Source organism: Lepisosteus oculatus, chromosome 20 (assembly GCF_040954835.1).
Source record: "Lepisosteus oculatus isolate fLepOcu1 chromosome 20, fLepOcu1.hap2, whole genome shotgun sequence".
Lineage (NCBI taxonomy): Eukaryota > Metazoa > Chordata > Actinopteri > Semionotiformes > Lepisosteidae > Lepisosteus > Lepisosteus oculatus.
Window position 1 is genome coordinate 4248748 of NC_090715.1, and position 19692 is coordinate 4268439.

The window sequence follows — 19692 nt, forward strand, 5'->3', positions numbered from 1 at the left end:
ACTGGGGTATATTTGATTGGAGTCTATAAACTACTGGTGAAAATAATGACCAGACCATCGGGTAAGAAAATAAGAGCAAAGGTCGCTTTGGAATATCGTAAGGGGAAGGAAAGAAAAACAAAAAGCAACTTTTATTATTAATCAATTGGCAAAAATAAGGTGCTTTTGCCAAATAAAGGACACTGGAATCACAGTAAAAGGATACAGTAGAATAGGTTGTGCACCTGCCATGTACCCTAATTTGTAGCAGATGTCAGTAGCATGGAGTATTCTTTATTGTATTGCATTTTAGCTGCAATTTGGTAATAATGAAGGAGTAAGAATGTTCTGTCTTGTGTTAAGTAGTTTTAATTCAAAACTGATAGTGATTATAATGCACAGTATTACAGTTGTAATTTAGTAATAACATTGGTCTGTAATAGACCACATTGTGGTTGTAAATAAATAAATCTATAATGTACTGGATTGTAGTTTTAAATCCAGTAATGACATTGGCCTAGAAAACATTCAGTTGTAATTCAGTAGTAACTCTCTTTGGTCTCATAAATTCACCTGCTCTGATGCCTTTCTCTTTCTAATAACACAACTTAACATTAAAGTAAACATTAAGTAAATTAGAAGTGGTAGTGTACTAGCTATTGGATTATACACCTTTATCATGACTCCAACAGTAAAAAAAACACATGCAGTGTTACAGATCATACAAAACTAAGGTCTTTTTCAATTATAGTAGTGCATCTTCTATCAGCGATACTTACTTGGCGTCTTTACTTATTGCTGGAAAGGCACACACACCTCTGCAGTACAACTGATAGCGCCTCCTAGTGCCCAAGATCTCAAAGTTCAGAGTCTGATCAAACTGGCCAGACACAGTAGAATTGAACCAGACTTTAAGGGACATCTCTCCATGGGGCGGCACAGTCCAGCGGAAGTGAGTCAAGCTGAAGGAGATACAACATTTTCAGGCCACATGTTCACCACAGGATGAGTCATGCAAGGCCTTTTCAGCATACTTATAAGACAGCGGGGAATGGAAGAAATGAGTAGAATCTCACACTAACAAGTTTGTGATTGTACTTGTTTTTCTTCTTTGAAAAAAAGTTTCTTTGGTCTAACTTTCTGTTGGTTATTGTATCTATATTTGAAGTGAAGAAAAAAATGTTGGCAACACCCATTCTTACGAAGCTTATTAAAGACTGTTAAATGTTTGTCGCCAACAATGTCCCTTTCATCCCCAGGAGTTTGGGAAGTGCAATGTCTCGAGCTGTTGAGACAGGGGGCAGCCCGCCTCACCGCTGGGTCTTCTGGAGCGCGGGCTCGGCTGTGCGGCTGCTCTGCTCGGTGTCGGAGAGTGGGGTGACAGCTATGAGCGGGGGAGAGCGCGACTCGCTGCCACGGGACCCCTTCTTCGACCCCACCGCCGCTCGCCGCTTGTCCTTCTGGCTCTCCCGCCCCGTTTCCGTCTTCTCCTTCTTCCCGCGACCTTTGCTGGGGGTCGCCGACTCCTCCTTGGAAAAAAACGAGTGTGTGTATTCACACCGATGGCTGGACAGGGCCGGAACCCCATGGGGTTAGCCTGGCCAGGTGAGACTTCCGCACATTCATCCAAGATTTTTGTACATTAGGATTTACAAGCTATCAAAGCCCCTCTCCCAGCTGTGGCAACTTCTAACCTCCCCGTACCAGGCTATAGTGGCAATTCTCATTAGCAGCAGGAAATCTGGGAATCTTTCCTACCTTGATGAATGAGATGGAGCCTAGTGCATCTAACTCAGTCTCTGCTCCAACTGTGTCTTTCTTGTCCTCCACAGTGTCTTCTGGAGCAGACACGATGAATGTGAAGTGACTGAGGATCTCCTGGGTGCTAAGAGGTGGCCTCTTCTTGGGGTATGGCACAACTGAGAAGATGGTGGGAGGAGGAATCGGGGGGCCTCTGGTTCCCAATCCCAGCCCATCTAAAACCTGGATAATAAGAATTGAGCCCGGGAAATGTTTCAGAACAGGGACCCTCTCCAGGATTTTTTATTTCCTTCTTTTTTCTTTTAGTTTCCTGATCTATTTTGGCTAAATTTGTGCTTGAAATCTAGGTGTAGAAGAAAAATATTCCATACTAAAAACAATAAAAATAGATATTGAACATATGAAGCCAAATGCCATATTCTTACTGTGTGAGTATAGACTACAACATAAGACCAAAAGTACCTTGTAAGACAATTCTTTGTATATATCTAGACACACATGCAGGCAATCTCAGTGACATGTGAAGCATTACCTCATCAAGGGGGGGCAATTTTCCACTCTTGAGGATCTCGGTCCCACTGGGGTAATTCTTGCCGCTGACCTGAAGGGGGATATAGGGCACCCCCACCTCACCACTGCCTTCCAGCTGTTCCTCTCTCTCCCCACCATCAAAGCTCTCTCCCTCCATCGTCTGACTAGGGACAGGAGAAAGCATCAATTTGGGGTCCGCGTCCACTTTCAGCCTGTCCACCTTCTCCCTTTCCTGCCGGTCCTTCTCCGCTTTCTCCTTCTCCTGCTTCTCCTTCTTGCCCTTCTTCCCCGATGGGGCCTGGCGCTCGGGCACCGTGTTGTCTTCGGCTTCCTGGGGCGCATCTTCCTGGGTCAGCAGCTGCACCAGCTGGCCCTGCACGCGGTCCCAGAACCGCGCAACCTGGGAGACGGCCCTCTGGCTCTGCTCGTACAGCCGGAACCGCAGCAGCAGCGCCTTCTCCCGCTGGTCGGCCTGATCCTTCTCCGTTTCCTCGGAGGACGCCAGAGGCGGAGGGGACAGGTCCTGCCCTGTCGCTCTCCCTTCCTTGGCTTTCTTCTTCTTGTTCCCTTCTTCGGGGTCGCTGCGCTCCGTGGGCATCGATTCAGGGCGCTCCATATACGACAGCTTCCTCTCCCCGGGAGCCTGGTCCACTCTCGTCTCCGAGCGGATCCCAGCCAAACTGGACACCTGCAGGGAACCCCAAGCAACATGGAAAAACCTCGACCAAGGCAAATCCTCAGATTGAACGGTTCAAGTGCATCAAGTGTTTAAACAAGAATACATTTATTTCACCTCCTAGAAATGATATCCCAGCTATGTTTGCTGAAAGCTGAAGCTCCTGATGTTAAACCTTTGATGCTGAATGACCAAATGAGTATTTGCAACTCTTTCTTACAGAGGAATCTACTGTATTTTGTCTCAGTAACTCAGTATCATAATGACTATTTCCATTTAAATCCAGGTGCAATTATATTGGAATATGGTGTGGTTTTTTCTAATAATGTAGTAAACATTTCCTGGAGAACTTCAATATTACTGTGACACTCTAAAATCTACAGTATACTGACAATTTGAACTTGGGAATTTACATTAAATTAAAAAGTACCGACTTGTTTCATGGTAAATAATCACAACTCTACCTGCTTCCCCGCCAGCTGACTCTTCTTCCCGGGGCCTGCTTCCTCTTTGCTTGGTTCCTTACGCCCTTTCTTACTCTTCTTCCTCATCTCTTCTTCCTCTCTCAGCCTCTCCAGCTCTTCCTGCTGCCTCCTCTCCTCCAGCTCCTGCGCCAGCCTTTCCTGTTCCCTGAGGACAGAGAGCCGATATGGCACAGTGACATGTAGCATCCCAGTGCCACGTCATTGATCTAAGGAGTTTTGTGTGTTAAAGTAGAATGGAATGTGAGGGACTGTGGATTGTTCAATATGTAATTGCTATCTTTACACTCCCCTTCTGGTGCTCCGGGGCTTTTAAATGAGATGGATTGTACGAAGAGAAGAGGTTTGTACGAGTCCTCCTGATGCATGATAGCTTACCTGCGCTTGCGCTCTCTCAGATCTTCCAGGCGCTTGAGGTCAATGTGTTCTCTCTCTCCCTCTGACAGCGCATCATACTCCTCTTCATCCATCTCCTTCATCCGCGCCTTCTCCATCTCTATTCTCTCCTGAAGCAGCCGTTCTGAGAAGTGGAAGGGACATCTCATTCAGTATTCTAGACATCCATACGTCTCGAAATTATTCGCCAAAGCCATTGCAGTTCCAGCTTGTGCATTCCTACCCTCCTCATCTCTCTCAGACTTCTCCTTAGCTTTGAGTGTGTTGTAATCCTGGATGAGGTTGACCAAGTAGATATAACGGCGGTTGTTAAAAGCTTTGAGAAGAGCCTGGAGTGCACTGGATGGCGAGCGAGAATATAAGGTCTCCAAACCATCAAACACCACTCCCCGATGACAGTCATTCAACTACAAAAAGACAGACAGGGAATAGCATTGAAAACGAGAAGGCCAGGATATACCTGGAGCATACTGTGGAACTAAAAGAAATGGTACTGTGTCTGTAACAAAGTTTTCAGGTTAGGGGCATGGAGGTTAACTTTGGCAGGGGCTTTGTATATTTCAATGTCTGTTAGCTTTACAAATGGATGATTGATGCCAAAAAAATAAGAGGAACTACGAGGGTGCTTATACCTGTAGAAGCAATGCAATGAACTGAATCAGTACAAAACAACTGTCCACAGACGTATTCTGACACTGTTATTCTGCTCTGCCTTCCCCCAGTTTGTCCTGAGATCCCCATCCCTCCGCCAGCTCTTTTCCCTCATACCTGCAGCCTCTCGGCCAGGATGTCCACCAGCAGCTCATCGGGCAGGACGCAGCTCAGCAAGCCCAGCTCTCCGGCCACACTGGCACTGACACTGAGCCGCCGCTGGGGCAGACCTGAGTGCGCTGGGGCTGCTGTGCTCTGAGGCACAGCATGGATACAGACCAGCATTATTAGGAACACATAAAATAGCGAGAAAAAAACAAACAGCGCACTTGTGTTAGAAAGCAAAATGGGCTGACTGCTTTTGGCAAAGCCATTTTATCACAATATAGACGATTGCTACTGTAAGTCATTCCTTTAAGGACAGAATTAAAAAAATATTAAAAATGTGTATGAACAACTACTGTATATGTACAATTTACAGCATTATAGCTTAGATGGCCAATGGACAGTAGTCAGAGCCAACTGCTATCCTACGAATGTACCTGGGAGTTGACAGTGGGCTCAGAGGACTGCTGCTTCTGGGTCTGGGAGCTCTCAGCTTTGCCCTTGCCACCCACAGTGCTGGCTTTATTGCGGACAGAGATGGCAGACTGAGGCCCAGCTTTGGCCTCGTTGTTCTGGCTGCCCTCGGAAGCGTGTTTGGTCACAGCCTCCACACTGAGGAAACCTGTGTCCTGTGTCCCAGCTCCTATCACCTCCGACACAGCCTGGGCTGGTGCAAAGATAGAGGGTGTCAGTGGCATTTGAGCCAGGCCAGCTGCACAGCTGTCTCAGGGCTGGGCATGCAGTCCACACTGACACTTTAAAAGAATATGACCAAGGTAGGAACTCCAGCAAAGCCTTAATGTAGGTGAAAATCAATCTCTTCATGTTTTTAAGAATACATTTTATTGTAGCTTTGAAATCAAGTAAATTTTATCTTATGTAATGAGCTGTTTACAGACACTGTAAATGTTAGAAAAAAGACATTCAAGATACATTATTATTCTAGACGACCTGAGTTTTTAAAATTTAGTAATATAATATATAGAGGTAGTAATTAATATAAATACTGAATACTGTATATATAAATAAGTATATAATATGTTTCAGACTAGAATCTATGAACTGAGCTAAGCAGAGTAGTCTTAGAATGCCAGATGTATTTGGAAGCACTGCTGTGAAGCTGAGACACTCACCAGTCTCCTCTGCCCTCCTCTGTGCCTGCTCCTGGGCAGCCCTGGCACACAGCTCTCGTGCCCGCAGTCCTGTAGCGCTGTTCCCATTGGACACAGCTTCCAGCACCACAGCGTCAATGCTCAGACAAGCAGCACCATAATGCTTAGCCAGAGTCACAGCTGTCCTGGTTTTTCCTACAAATAAAATTGAAATACACTGCCCTGTTCGATGGACTGCATTTGTCTAGAGCAACACCCCCTGCCATATGAAACCGAACCCTTAGATTCCTTCAAGAAATGGCTTGATGATGACCTCAGATAAACAACTAGGAAGTAAACCTGATGGCCCAATAGGATTTTGTGGACCCTGGGGAACTGGAGAAAGTTTAGAACCATGGGGAGCTCGGTATTATATATAATATTGTAGTACTTGTGTATTGTAATAAACTTTCCTGGTGACAAGTTATTAACTTAACATCGAAAGCAGCCAAGGGACCAGCTGGCTCTACCTGAGAGGGGCGCTCCGTGCACAATGATGGCGATGCCTCTGCGGTTCCTGGATGCCTGGCCCTCGGGAGAGAGGTCAATGCCCATGTGCCGGGCGATGGCCTTGGACACGGGGTTGTCCTCTAGCTCACCCACACCAATGCTGCTGCCACTGCCCGCTCGCTCTCTGCTCAGGTCTGACAGAGAGATGGGCACATCAGCATCACAAAATATCCACAACTCCGCCACCAAGAAAAGCAACACGGCTGTAATAATTAAGAATTAAGACAGCACTTGTGAATTAAGCTCACACTGTTTGTGTTTGGTGCACCATGTTTTGCCCCACCCAGCTTGCAGGAGATATTCAGCTTTGCTACGGATGCAGGAATGCCTGTCTGGTTGCATGCTGGGTGCTTTGGGTTTGTGCAGCGGAGGTGGATGTGTGTTGGGGTACCTGTGCCGTGAGCCTTCTCTCTGAGGGGAGCTCCCCCTGTCTCTTCTTCCCCGTCTTCATTGACCCGGTCACATTGTTGGAGGGGGACATCCTCCTCCTCCTGTCCCAGGGGATCGCGTTTCTCCTCCAGCTCCAAACCCAGAGCGTCCTCGGATGTCTTCGGGTCTGTGAAGGAATATCTCTGAATCAACTGTTCGGGCTTCAGAAATGCATCACCACTGGCCTTCAAGCTCTAGGTTGAGCAGGTTAGTTATAATCTATGGAGATTTCTGTAGCAGGCCAAGAAGCTCAAAAACCTTAAACTAATGATACATCCATCAAATCATTCAATTATTGAACGATTGATTTCTATTGAGAAATCGAAGGGATGTTAAGCACATGTTATATGTTGTTAGATTATTATTAGTTACTGTATAGTTATTTATTCCATTCCCTGTGCAAGGCCTGTCTATGCCTTCTTGTCTCTACAAGTCCCTGTTTCCCTGCCTCCCAGTATCCCTACATCTGTGGCCTGACCTTCCTCCAGCCGGCTCCGCTCCTCTTGAGCAGCCCGCTGCTCCTCGTAGTAATCCAGAATTTCGGGGGGGAGCTTCTCTCCCGGTGCCCGGGGGGGCAGGAGCAGGAAGTTCTGAGAGTCATATCCCTTCAGCATCCGTAGGATCTAGAGTCAAGTAACAGGGGCGGATTAATGGCCCATGAAAGAACAAGAGGGAAGTAATTCCACTGTGGTCATTATCCAGTCCCGAACAAGGAACAAGCATAAGTGTGTCTTAACGGACTGGAAGTCTGTTTCCTAAACCTCTTAATCAGGTTTGCTAGTATCATTAAAACCAAAGCTAACTAAACTAACAAGTACTGTAGGTAGCATTATTTTTATATACAATAACATACCTTACTTCCCAGCAACTTTTATCTACAACATAAATAAATTCTCAATTTTATGTTTTCATAATTTAAGTTAACCAAGCTGTAGATGTATAGATTCCTTTCAAAACTCCTACAGCTATCTCAAGGCTTCCTGCTGAACAGAAAATCACTTTACCCGACAGAGACAGAGACAACAGATATGGGGTTTGCCAGACCTTTTCCTCCTCCAGGTACTGCTTATCAAACTCCAGGGAGTAGAACTCAACAGGGAACGCACAGGGGTTTCTGACCACCACCTCGGCCTTGTCTCCATTGCTGTAGGGCAGGATGGGACCCAGCTCTAGCACAGAGGAGGAGAACTCCAGCTGGGGCTCTTCTCCATGGCCCTGGGCCAGCAGCATCACTCGCTGGCTGCTCTGGGCGATGCACAGTGTCAGTCGCTGGCTGTAGGCCTTCTGTGGAGAACAGCCCACCAAGTCCACCAGTTACATTCAAACATCCCTAACAGTGAAGTCATGTTGTTTCTGTCTTTACAGTGAGCATAATTTACAGTACAGTATGTGGTGCTGCACTTAGTATAGTTTCTGCTAGGAACCACTTGAAAAGTAGATGGGGCCCATTTCACATTAGATTCTTTTGAAATGCGAAACAACAATCTTTTTCAAATACCACAATAACTTAGTAATTAAACAGGTGTGATTTACATGTGTAATTTTTCTTGCCTTTTGGAGAAAAACATTAAAGAAAATTATTTTAAAGAGGAGAAATTAATTAGCAAACATGAGCTGCAAATAGGGACATGTTAAGAATAAATCAGTATACAGTAGAAGTCACTGCACACACTGCACAAAGTCATCAAATTGTTAAGAATATTAAGGTTGTTGTGAATGCTTTCTGGAGGCTCTATTTAACTTGAGCTAAACAGGGATAGATCTGAACACAGTAGCCACTGGGTAATTGTGACCCAACTTCATTGCATCTTAAAATCATAAGCTTAAATAAATTAACATGCAATTATTATTTAATCTTACAGAGAGTATGCTTTAATGTTAAGTTGACCTGTCATCCAGTTAAGAGATATACAATCTGCAGCAGGCTATGGGATTGAGATAAGGCCTGGAAACACATCATCTATGAGTTTTCTGTCTTATCTCCAATCCCCAGACCATTATTGATTTTTTTTCTAATACTAGAACAGTATATGGCTTTCCACTGTGAAAAGCAGTGTCCATATAAATTATAGGAGCATGACAAAAATAGGACTGCTAAGGAACAAAAAACAGGTCTCATGAACCTATAGCACTGTATAGGCACCAGCTGAAAACAACTGAAATTTGTACAAACAGTATAATAAATGCGTTTTTATTTGGAATAACTCAGTTGCCCTAGACTTGTTTTCTATAGCTGTTTCACTTATTACAAAACGCAAAGAGTCAATAAAAAACAGATCTCGAAAACGCACAAATGAAATACCTACTGATTTAAGGTGTTACAAAAGGTTAGTGGATGTGTTCGAAAATACATCTCTCCCACTAACTCACCCCCTCAGTTGGGCTGAACTTGACCTGCACATTGACCCTCTCCCCAGGCAGCAGCTCTCCTGTGGGAGGCAGCATCTCGAAGACCTGGGGGGCACTGCGGAGCTCCTGCTTGGCCTTGCGTCGCAGATGCAGAGGAACATACTTGTCAATCTGCAATGGCCAAAGACAGACAAGCACACGCACTGCAGATCCTCTCCTGATACAAGTGAGCAAGTGCTAGCTAATGTGCACAAAAATCTGAATTTCAATAAGAACTATTCAAAATAAATTTAGGATGCTTTGAAAACTCAACTCACTGTGTTGGCAGAATATGAGAATGTCATAAATTAACTAAATTAACTGATCCATGATTATAATGACATGACTTCAGTGATTATGTTGCTGGGAGTCCCTAGCTCCTGGATACCTTTTTCTTCTGCCTCTCTGGCTCGCTGACGGACCAGCGACAGGTGACCTGCAGGTGGTTGTGCAGCTGTATGGTCATCACTCGACACAGTCCGCACTGGACAGAGCCGAAGTTCAGCGTGTCAGTGGAGATAGCCAGGGAGGGCATGGTCACCACTGCGCAGAGACGCACAGGAAATGTCGGCCCCCCTGCAACCTACAGGACAAAAAACACCCACAGGGGGCACCATACTGTAATCTCCTTCACAGCTACTATTTTTGCATAGCAAGCAAATGTACTGTAAATCATTGCCGGCTGTTTCAGTTGCTTCATGGTTTCCTCATACTTGTACTTCTAATTGACCATATGCCTTACCTTTACCTTAGAGACGTACACATACACAAATACATTTCCTCAACACTAACTTAAAGCTATGTCCCGCTTATCCTATCATTCCCACCTGGATTGGCATCAGAGTGCTGACCTCGCCCAGGTCTAGATCAGCACCTCTAGGGTCAAACTTGACTTCAAATGTCTCTGTCTCACAATAAGGGAGGTTTTTCACCTTATCCAGCTCTGTGCTGAAACCTGACAAGAAATAAGACAGCATCAGATTATTGCAGGTACATTTCTCTATCACAGTTTTAAACTGAGTACTACAAACTGATCAACCATCATAACATCAAAGAACATTACTGCACAAACATCAGTGTTTTTTACTGGCTTTGCCATTTAATATTTAATTAGATAAGCAAAATGTCAGATTGACTAGATGGTGACATATATTTACGTGTTATTTTATCAATGTACAATAACTGAAGCATTCATGTAAAAATTCTGTAAACTATGTTAAGCAAATCGTAGAGATCTGTATTTTATCATTTGTCTCCATCACTGCCAGAGATGACTCTGGCTGTACCTGTGTTGGTTAGGGGGCGCCGTTCAGCCTTGAAGGACACAGGAAGGGGGCCTGTGTTGGTCACCTTCGCAATGTGAGTGCACACACTGCCATGGATCACATAGCCAAAGTCCAGAATGTACTCAGGCAACAAGAACCTGAATAATGTGAATAGTGAGCGGCAAAGGTGAAACAACAGAAACAACCAATATTTTCCAAAAAAAACCCTTAGGCTGAACACTGAAAATAGGACGGACTCCTCTCCTATAAAAAAAGGGACATTTAAAAATTGCTTTTAACTTTTTTTTTAAATCATACAATGAGGTACTGTATCTTTTCTAATTGCTTCATAAGAAAGTCTGAATTTTCAACACACATTTAATCAATTTCTTCACAGGGATGCAGGGCAACACTGAAAGTAGATCTATAAAGCAAAGCTAGCTCCATGTAGGAAATAAACTGAGTAAGGGGCACTCAGCTACCTCCCCAGTTTCTTGCGCCACCACTGGTTGGTGCCGGTGACCTGGCTGCGAGTAGAGAGCAGCTCCTCTTGTTCCACTGAGTGCTCCTTCACCAGCAGCCTTTCCACCTCCATTTGCAGCAGGGTGTCGTACTGCCCGCAGCAAGGGAGAAGAACAGCAGATTAGCAAACACGGTCCAGCCTTCATAGCACACTAATCCTGCCCCTTCCCCCCTCTCCTACAGCTGCCTCACACATGCCTTTTAATGAAACAAGAAAGTCTGAAGTTATTTCTGATCTGTAGTGGTTTTGTTCTGAGCTTCAAAAACTGGACTGTAATTAGGACAGGCACAGTTTTTCCAAACTCCCCACACAATTCAGTGACTGCGCCTCTGAAGTTGCAGGTTCATTACTTCTGGAATCTACATTTTCAGAATTAATCCATTTGTGGACTGAAGGCCCTGATAGAAAAGTGCACAGACTCACTGAAGGGATGTACTCATCCACAGACAGGTCGGCACCCGCTGTCACTGAGCGGCTGAATGCCTCTTCTTTTCTTGTGTCATTCTCCAGGGACTCCTTTGCTTCTCTGAGAATGGAGCTGTATTTCTCATGATCTACTTGGGGAACAGCAAATTTTATCTTTATTGTAGGTCATTTACTAGAGTAGAGAAAAAAAACTGAAGGCAAAACGAAATGCTATTCAGTCAGTAAATCAAAAGGCAAGACACTAAGAGCTGCTTAATCTGATAACATTGTTTCTAAAATCTGTAATTGTCAGCACTAATCATAACATAGGCATTGATGTACCTCTTGGGTGCTTGGCTTTTTACTCATCAAAAGCTTTTAACATCAGAACTATAGAGGATGTGTCCGTACTTGTGAGATTTCTTGGCAGATCCAGGGAAATTCTAGGGAAAATGCCCTCTCCTTTCAGACTGATGATGTCTGGCTCGTAGTAAGAAACTTGAATTTCAAAGCTCTTGTCGAAGATCTCGGGGACCCCAGGGAGGTAATACACTGATAGTTTCTGTTCTCCGTAAGCTGGTATAAAGCCCTTTACAGACAAAAAAATGGAATGAGTTAAAAAAGTGAATCCATTACCTATGGAATTGTTAAAAGCTGAAACAATGTGGGTTAGAGGGTTGTTTCATAGTATATTCTTAAAATAATATTAATTCTTAACTCTTAAGTTTCTTTCCTGAATAAAACCAAGACGTGGGTCTTCATAAAAGGAGCTGTATCTAGTGGTTGTAGAGACTCACTGAGCTGGGGATGACAAGTGGGATCCCAGGTCGAGGGTGTGCTGGAGAGCAGCTCTGCTGGCTGAGCAGGGTGTTGAACTCAAAGCCCGCCTTCCCTGTGTTCTTAAGAGTGATCTCAGCCTCTGCCACATGGTCAAACAGCTGGGCAAGGGAACACAAGTGAAACAGTGCCAAAAGTAGTCCATACTGTAAATGCAGTGCGATTTCCTACTGTACATATAAATTGATGTCATTTTCCTGCTTAAGTACAGTATGTGTCACATTTTCACACTAGCAAAAGGGATTAATTGTACTAGAGGGACTTCTGTCATAGGGTTTAAAAATATGTGATAACCTTCTCGGTTACATTCAGATATTTGCAAAGACGTTCTAGGTAAGGGGTGGCCGATCCTGCTCCTCAAGAGCATGGGTGTCTGCAGGTTTTCATTCTAACACAGCTCTTAATGAGCCCAATCAGCTCATTATAGGCTCAATGGGACCAATTTAGCGGCTTCTTCCAGCTTTTCAGGTGCGGCTGCTTTGAAGGGACCTGGTAACCCTGCAAACACACTGGCCCTCCATGACCAGGATTACCAATCCATGCTCTAATCCTAAAATAATAAATTGATTAAGTTTTTATTGTACACTCTAGGACAGCTTCAAGAGATGTTTAAGATCACAGTGATGAAAAAGTAATAGAAAACCTACTGTGATCATGCACATGTTGTTGTTTTTTTACCTGTAGCCCATAGTCAATCTCAGTCCTGTCAAAACTGTATGTGACGAGGGAGGCCTCTCCCTTCAGTGTGATCTCATATACTGGTCCTTCCTCCACCTCACACAGCGCTAGCACCTGTCCACTGATACCCGCATGGCCGTAGAATGTGAAGGAAACCTGCTGGCTCTCATTGGGCTGGAGGACTCCATAAAGTGGCAAAATATCAAAGACCTGTTGAGAGGAAGGAATAAAGAATGTCAAAACTGGAATAATAGGCAGGATATATAATACATAATCTCCTAGAATACAAAAATGCACCCGTAATACGAGTTTGTGGGTTTAGTGCTGCTGCACTTTTGAACAATTTTTAACTACACATATAGAGGAGATCCATAGATAACATAGATGTAATGTGCATTCCTATGAATACGGTACCAATTATAAAGATATGATTACTTAAATGTTGAACATCTTGAAACCGTTTTGCTTCTAAATTGATGAATTCAGATCCACAAAGCATGGACCTGAACAGATTTTTGCCAAAAGAAAAACAGCACTTGCAACAAACATGGCAGGAAATGTTAATGGTATAACAGCACCTCCTCCACTCCTACAGGCGGCTTCTCCTCAGGTTGTTGGTACAGGGTGGTGTGTATGAACTCTTGACTCTGAGATGGCAGTAGCCTTTCATCAGTGCAAACTACAGCTTGCTGCAATATAAACCAACAGAATAGATACAGTAAATTAAAATGTATCAGCCAATCAATCCATTCCTTCTGTATGGCTACATCCAGAATGCAATGCTTTTCAGAAATGAATGACACAAGTTACAGCATCCAAATAAGTCAAGCCAGTATACTGGTTATAACAAAGGCTTGTTGATCAGTTTAAAATACAGAGACTTCTAGACAATGATCAATGAATGGTGTGACTACAGTGACTTCCTACCTCGGCACTGAGACTGCAAAGGCTGACAGAAGACACTGGATCCTTAGGGGACCCTATTCCTTCCTTTGTCTCATATTCTGGATCTGTCTTCTCTTTATCCTCCTTATCTTCTTCGAAGGTTAGTTTGGGAACCTCAGTTTCCCTTTGGAAGCGAAAATAAAATCTACAAATGTAGGTCTTTATTAAAACACAAGAGAGAGGGCGGGCAGGTTTGTCCGAGCAGAATACACAGCTGGGCACAGTAATGGTATGTTCTGTGTCCTTCATTATCACCCACCAAACAAGGGGAACGTCATAAAGAATCTCCCACTTCGACAAGCAGCTCTCCTCCATGCCATCACAGTACACTGAAGACTGTAACAGTCATTTAAAGGAATTGTTCTCATTATAAATGATGAAGTATTGTACGTATTTCTGGATGAGAAGTGCTAAAGAAATATTACTGCTACCAGTTCTACTTGCTAAATCCTTTCCGTTTCCATCTGTATCTCCTGCTTCATTATTAACATTCCTTTCTTCTCTGTCCCGACAGGCAATGACAGGAGATGACAAGCCTTCACAGGGCTGTCAGAGCAGCAGGGGGCAGTGTTGTGTGAAACATTCCCATTAAAAAAAAAGGAATGTCTTTAATCTCATCCCACACTGCGTATTCATATGTCAGTTGCTGTATAACAAAACCAAGATTCCCCTGAGAAACACCTTTTTCACAGACCAAAAGGACAGAAATTCCAATCCCATCTCTAATTTTAATGTTACTTTACAAAGACACACTATTGGACAACACAGTTTACATGTCTCTGGGCAGAAAAAAAACCTAAACCATAAGACATAATATGATTTTTGTTAGTCTTCATTTAAAAACTGTAAGCATCCCAACCTCCCTAATGAAAAGGGCAGATCATTCAATTCTGTCATATTATACAGGGCGAGTTAATGACTAGGTGACTCACAGCTATATTTTTCCAAAGGTACTGAAAAGTAAACATTGTAATGTCAGCCCTCAGGAGAGTATGTTGCCATGATAACTACAAGAACTTAGCAGACTTTGTATTTGCGTTTAAGACTAAGGGATTGTGACTGTGTCAAGCTAACCTAGGCCAAAATGTGGCTTATTGTTCAAGCACAATCTCTCTGTTTTTGTTTTCTAATTTCAGCACACTAGTGAAAAGAAACTGAAGATGTGATGCTGCATAAAATAGTATATTGAAGTCTACAGAGCATCTATGTGTATTAATCCTACCAGTTATACATACAGGAAAAGCTTTTTTAAACAAAATATTTGCATCATCTGCTGGAATGAATGCAGAGCACACTGGAGACCTGTTTGCAGGAAATGCCTTAAAAATCCATGAAAAAATGTTAACTATTAAACGTTTAATCTAGATCAATTGGTAGAACACAGAGACCTGAGATATGCCTCTATATTGCCAATGAATTGGAGCACACTTTGTCAGAAAACACTGGAGATTTAGATGTCATGGAGTAATTCAATGAGTCCTAAGGAGAAGGGTATCAGATTAGTAAAGGAATTTCGAAAAGCTGCTTTCTTTCGATAGAGCTCATCAGGTCCCGGAGTGAGCACAGACCTGTTGGAGTCCACTCTGCTGTCAGTCTCTCCTTTCACCAGGAGATTCCACAGCAGGTCCCTGTTCTCCTCTCCCAGTAAGAGCTGGCTGTCACTCGGCCTCTCCTCCTGAGGAAACCTGTGGAGCAAAGACAGTAAACTCCCTGCTAACCTTTCATACAAGAAGCACACATTTCATCTCACCTACAGTAACACCATCATGTGTTAGAACTCTGTGACTATTGATTTGTTTGTCTGCACTGCACAGTCTAAGGATTCAGAAGCATTAATCCCTTCCGTCCAGCTAGTTTCTAAATGCTTCACCTAGTTCAGGTCCATCGGAGAGCTGGAGCCTCTCCCAGAAAGAGGGGTACATCCTGGACTGGACACCAGTCCGTTACAGAGCACCAATAGTTACCATCATGCCACTGTGCCTACAGTACCATATTCTGACTAATTAATTGAAATCAGTTGAGCTGCAGCATCAAACCATTTAGACTATTCCTTTTCATTATTAAAATATGATTAACAAATCACAGCAATTACAGAACCTATTATGACTCCATGAACTAGAGAACTAAGACTTAACTGTACTTAACTGGGTTGTAAACGGGTTAGTTAACATACACTACTTGGATTTTATGAGGGCAAACATGGCAATGGATTTAAAGACTCCTCTGCATTGCTGGATTACCTAGGGCGTATTTTTCCATATCACCTGTTTTTATGGAAAATTATATACCAAACACACATCATTAAACTCTGTATCCCACATTTCAGCTGCCAAAAGACAAAAAACTGAAAATAGTTTAAATCTGACAACTGTATCCTGACTAATAAAATAGATTTAAGTACCTTTATTGATTCAGTTTTTATTGATTGATACTAAATCTTAGGGAACCTACATCTTAATTAAGAGACAAAAATAACAGTACTGTAAAGTTCAACTTGCCAGACAACCATTGTTACTTAATGATTAAAATGACACCTTGCAAGTAGCAGGGTTAAGCTGATTACAGTTCAGCAGCAGAGTAAATAATCATCCACCTCTTAATGTTTACTTAGCAACAGCTACAGTGCATTTCTGCAGACATAGTACAGATAGGCTGTGGCACAACAGTACACTCACAGTAATCTTACAGGCAGAACTGTAGGATGTGTTTGTCCCACATCACTGGGCATGTCTGTATCCATTTAGCATCCACCAGTACAAACACTGCACTAAAACAATCCCCAAGAACAGGTTCCACTTATTTGCCTTGTGGTGCAATTTGATCAAGATGGACTTCCTGTCTGAATGCCTTTTCTCTACAGTGATACGTAAAAACTAATACCAAAGGCAATATTTAATTTGCATTGCAGGTCCTCCTGTTTCAACATGCCCTTTTATCCAAAATAATACACAGTTTAGAGGAAACTGCACAATATTATTTACATTATTTATAATTTCAAATGTTGAATAACTGATTTTTTTTCAGCGCCAATTCATAAAGGTAAAATTAAAACCTAAATGCATTCTGAGTTATTTTAATGAGCAGCGCCTGTTTACTTCTCACCATCTGTCAACCAGAGGAATGAAATGAACAAAAATGATACGTTAATGAATGTAGAATCATCTCCAATTAAGGCTTGAGGGTGTCTGAAGGAACACTGCGGGGTACTTTGATCACAGAATGGGTTAAGTAAAATCAAACCAGCTAGTGAATGCAAATGGATTTTTTACTAAAATAATTATTTCAAACAATTTGAAATACTGCTTCCACATTTATTCTAAATACCAGTGCAAAAGAAGGATCTCTCCTCTACAATTAACAGTGCACAGAGCTCTGAGAACAAGAGCTAAAACTGATCATTCAACATGGAGTCAATACTTCCTTTTTAATGATCCAACTCCTAGCTGCTCAGGTGTGACGCTTCAATTGTTCATGGCCACTGCAGACCATTCATTATGATATAACACTTTTTCATACACTACTTGCTTTGGTCTCTCAGTGCAAAGAAACTACGAAGGCCTGTACCCCTACTGACTAATGAGGGGCACAAACACCATTAAAACAACAGGTGCTGTTCCTCTGGGTCTGTGCTCTTGTAGTAGTTCTTGACAATGCAAAGCGAAAACTTTCACATGTGTCAGTACAAATATGAATGTTGTTTTTGTAAAATAACAGAACAGAAAAAAATGTGTGCAGAAGAGATGCATAAAATGCATAAACTTATCCTTATAATGTAACTAATCAGCATATTGGCCATAAAATAATTATTTATTTTTACACAATAGTGGCTTAATCATGGTCAGTAACTTTAAAAACCAAATACATAGCAGAAAAATGATTAAACAAAAATTGCATTGCATTTCACCACATTTATCATTTAAAACAGCAGTTATTGGAGCTGGGGAAGCACTTTAGAGCAAGGTTCTACTCTCTAGTGCTCCGAAACGAGAGAATATCTACTGGTGCCATTTCAGAGAGAGTCTAGCCCTGTCTTAACATGGACACCATACAGTACAGTATGTGATCTCTGATAACAATAACGTTTGCTTGATCTTCACTTTTTATGGTGGTTCTTGTAGAAAAAGAATTGAGTGTTAGTTAAAATATTTCAGCAGAGTCCATCCTCAGTATTACGTTCTTTTGTGTATTATATTTCTTGATATTGTTTAGGACTAAACTGTTATTGCAGCTTTATGGAAACAAGCAGCTAGTGCACTGTTTTATTAGAGTCTGAGTTGAGACATTGCCCCTGTTATTTCTGCTTAATTATGATTCACTGAGAGTTTTCAATACAATGAAGTGTAAAATTTTACTTACAGGTTGTGCAGCTACAAATTTAAATTATCCTAAAACTCTGGATTGAACCCATTACGACCGCATTGCTTTGCTGGCTCACTGGGTTTGTGATACAGTCCATCTTGAAAGGTAAACTGTTACATTAAATGGTGTGGGTTGAAATATATTGGAAACAAGGGATGAGGTCTCTGCCTTCCTGGTCAATTGTCTGTTAGACTGAGTTAACAACGCCACTAATTTTACCTTATTTGTTCCCTGTATTTAAGTATGAGTTCTTGTACGTAAAGTTCCATGTGTTCACAAAAAAATATTAGCCAATGGACATGTTTTTAGCTTCCAAAACTTCTGCCACATGGGAAGGCTGAACACGCGTGTGGCTGAGGCTTCCCACCTGATCTGATGCTGCTCGCTGTCCACCAGGAAGGACCAGCGGAAGGACACAGGCAGGGGGCTGCAGTTGACCATGGTGAGGTGGCGTTCGGCCTCGGTGTGGTTCAGGATGCAGCCAAAGTCTAGCATGGTGCTGGAGAAGTGCAAGTTGGGGAAGTGCACCTCCCCACGCAGGGCCACGCAGTCCTTTTGGGGGTGCTGCAGGTAGTGGATCCCCAGTATCTCGTCCACCACCCGTGTTACTCGGTCTGGCTTGTAGGATGGCTCGAATCGCACCCACACTTCCACCTGCTCTCCCACTCCTAACACCAGAGACTGGGAAAAGAAATACCAGGGAAGATCAAACTGATTCATTCGTAAAAACAATGGATACAAACACATAAAAGACCATGTATTCTGTGTTTATTCTACTGCACTGTAACTACAGAGGTAGAGACTATCAAATTGGTGCAGTGAAGTTCGCAGTGGGAGAAGAGGAGGATTCCAAAATCTCTTAAACCTGTACTTGAGCCCATCTGGAATATGTAAGGTACAGTATTTTCGAGAAGGTGGTTTAAATTTTATTTATCTGTTCTACACAAATCTTACAGTTTGCTGATGCAAGGATAAATGTCTAATGAAATAATCAGTTTGTCCAATTGGCAATATAAATGCCACTAATATAAAATAAAGAAAGCAGGAGCTCAATTATGTGCGTTGTACATATTAATACTCAGTTGATTACGTCTTTTAAAAGGAGATCTGTATTAATGCTTTTAAAAAAAAAATTCCATTACTGAGAAAAGAAGTATGAATGAATGCATGAATACACATCGCAGGAGTCAACCAAGAGGCTGTTTTTGAAAGATAGCAGAATCCGTCAGTGTCAGCTCCTTTCCAAACTGCTGACTAGCTCATTCTGTTCTCACTCTCCCCTGCAGAGGCCTCAGGGCGTGGGATCCCATACCTTTGATGTGGAAAGCATACGGTCTCCCTGCCTGTCACAGAGAGCGAAGGGCTCCCTGAGGGCCAGCTGCACAGTGAGAGGCAGCGAGGAGACGTTCTTCAGGAGCAGAGGCTTGTACAGAGGAGCTAGGGCAGCAGCGGGCCTCTGAAAGAGATTCAATACCCCGTCAGCTCAGCACAACTGTCCTCTCTTCTCCTCTCCTTCCTTTTCCCCTTTCATGACATGACAGGAAGCCGAACTGGTCAACTGGCTTAGAACCTAGCTGCAAACACAACAAAACGAGGACACGAGACAGCAAATGTGCATCAC

General features: G+C 42.9%; 1 protein-coding gene across 4 annotated transcripts in view; it reads right to left on the bottom strand.

Moving 5' to 3' along the window:
* The window catches only part of hydin (HYDIN axonemal central pair apparatus protein), a 91486-nt gene that overhangs the window by 23497 nt on the left and 48297 nt on the right, over window positions 1–19692 (bottom strand). For 2 of the 4 annotated variants that reach the window (XM_015368617.2, XM_015368616.2), the window contains exons 22-49: window positions 19384–19527; window positions 18439–18752; window positions 15281–15397; window positions 13695–13836; window positions 13346–13456; window positions 12768–12977; window positions 12050–12190; window positions 11664–11841; window positions 11271–11404; window positions 10807–10937; window positions 10346–10482; window positions 9887–10014; window positions 9448–9642; window positions 9042–9191; window positions 7716–7955; window positions 7150–7294; window positions 6634–6798; window positions 6203–6376; window positions 5715–5888; window positions 5019–5248; window positions 4594–4731; window positions 4049–4232; window positions 3808–3949; window positions 3412–3577; window positions 2273–2959; window positions 1738–1962; window positions 1294–1508; window positions 759–941 (exon numbers count right to left, since the gene is read on the bottom strand). In XM_015368617.2, coding sequence (XP_015224103.2) covers window positions 759–941; window positions 1294–1508; window positions 1738–1962; window positions 2273–2959; window positions 3412–3577; window positions 3808–3949; window positions 4049–4232; window positions 4594–4731; window positions 5019–5248; window positions 5715–5888; window positions 6203–6376; window positions 6634–6798; window positions 7150–7294; window positions 7716–7955; window positions 9042–9191; window positions 9448–9642; window positions 9887–10014; window positions 10346–10482; window positions 10807–10937; window positions 11271–11404; window positions 11664–11841; window positions 12050–12190; window positions 12768–12977; window positions 13346–13456; window positions 13695–13836; window positions 15281–15397; window positions 18439–18752; window positions 19384–19527 — 5300 coding nt within the window. The remainder of the gene's footprint in view (window positions 1–758; window positions 942–1293; window positions 1509–1737; window positions 1963–2272; window positions 2960–3411; window positions 3578–3807; window positions 3950–4048; window positions 4233–4593; window positions 4732–5018; window positions 5249–5714; window positions 5889–6202; window positions 6377–6633; window positions 6799–7149; window positions 7295–7715; window positions 7956–9041; window positions 9192–9447; window positions 9643–9886; window positions 10015–10345; window positions 10483–10806; window positions 10938–11270; window positions 11405–11663; window positions 11842–12049; window positions 12191–12767; window positions 12978–13345; window positions 13457–13694; window positions 13837–15280; window positions 15398–18438; window positions 18753–19383; window positions 19528–19692) is intronic. The other 2 variants (XM_015368618.2, XM_015368619.2) reach the window with 2 other exon arrangements.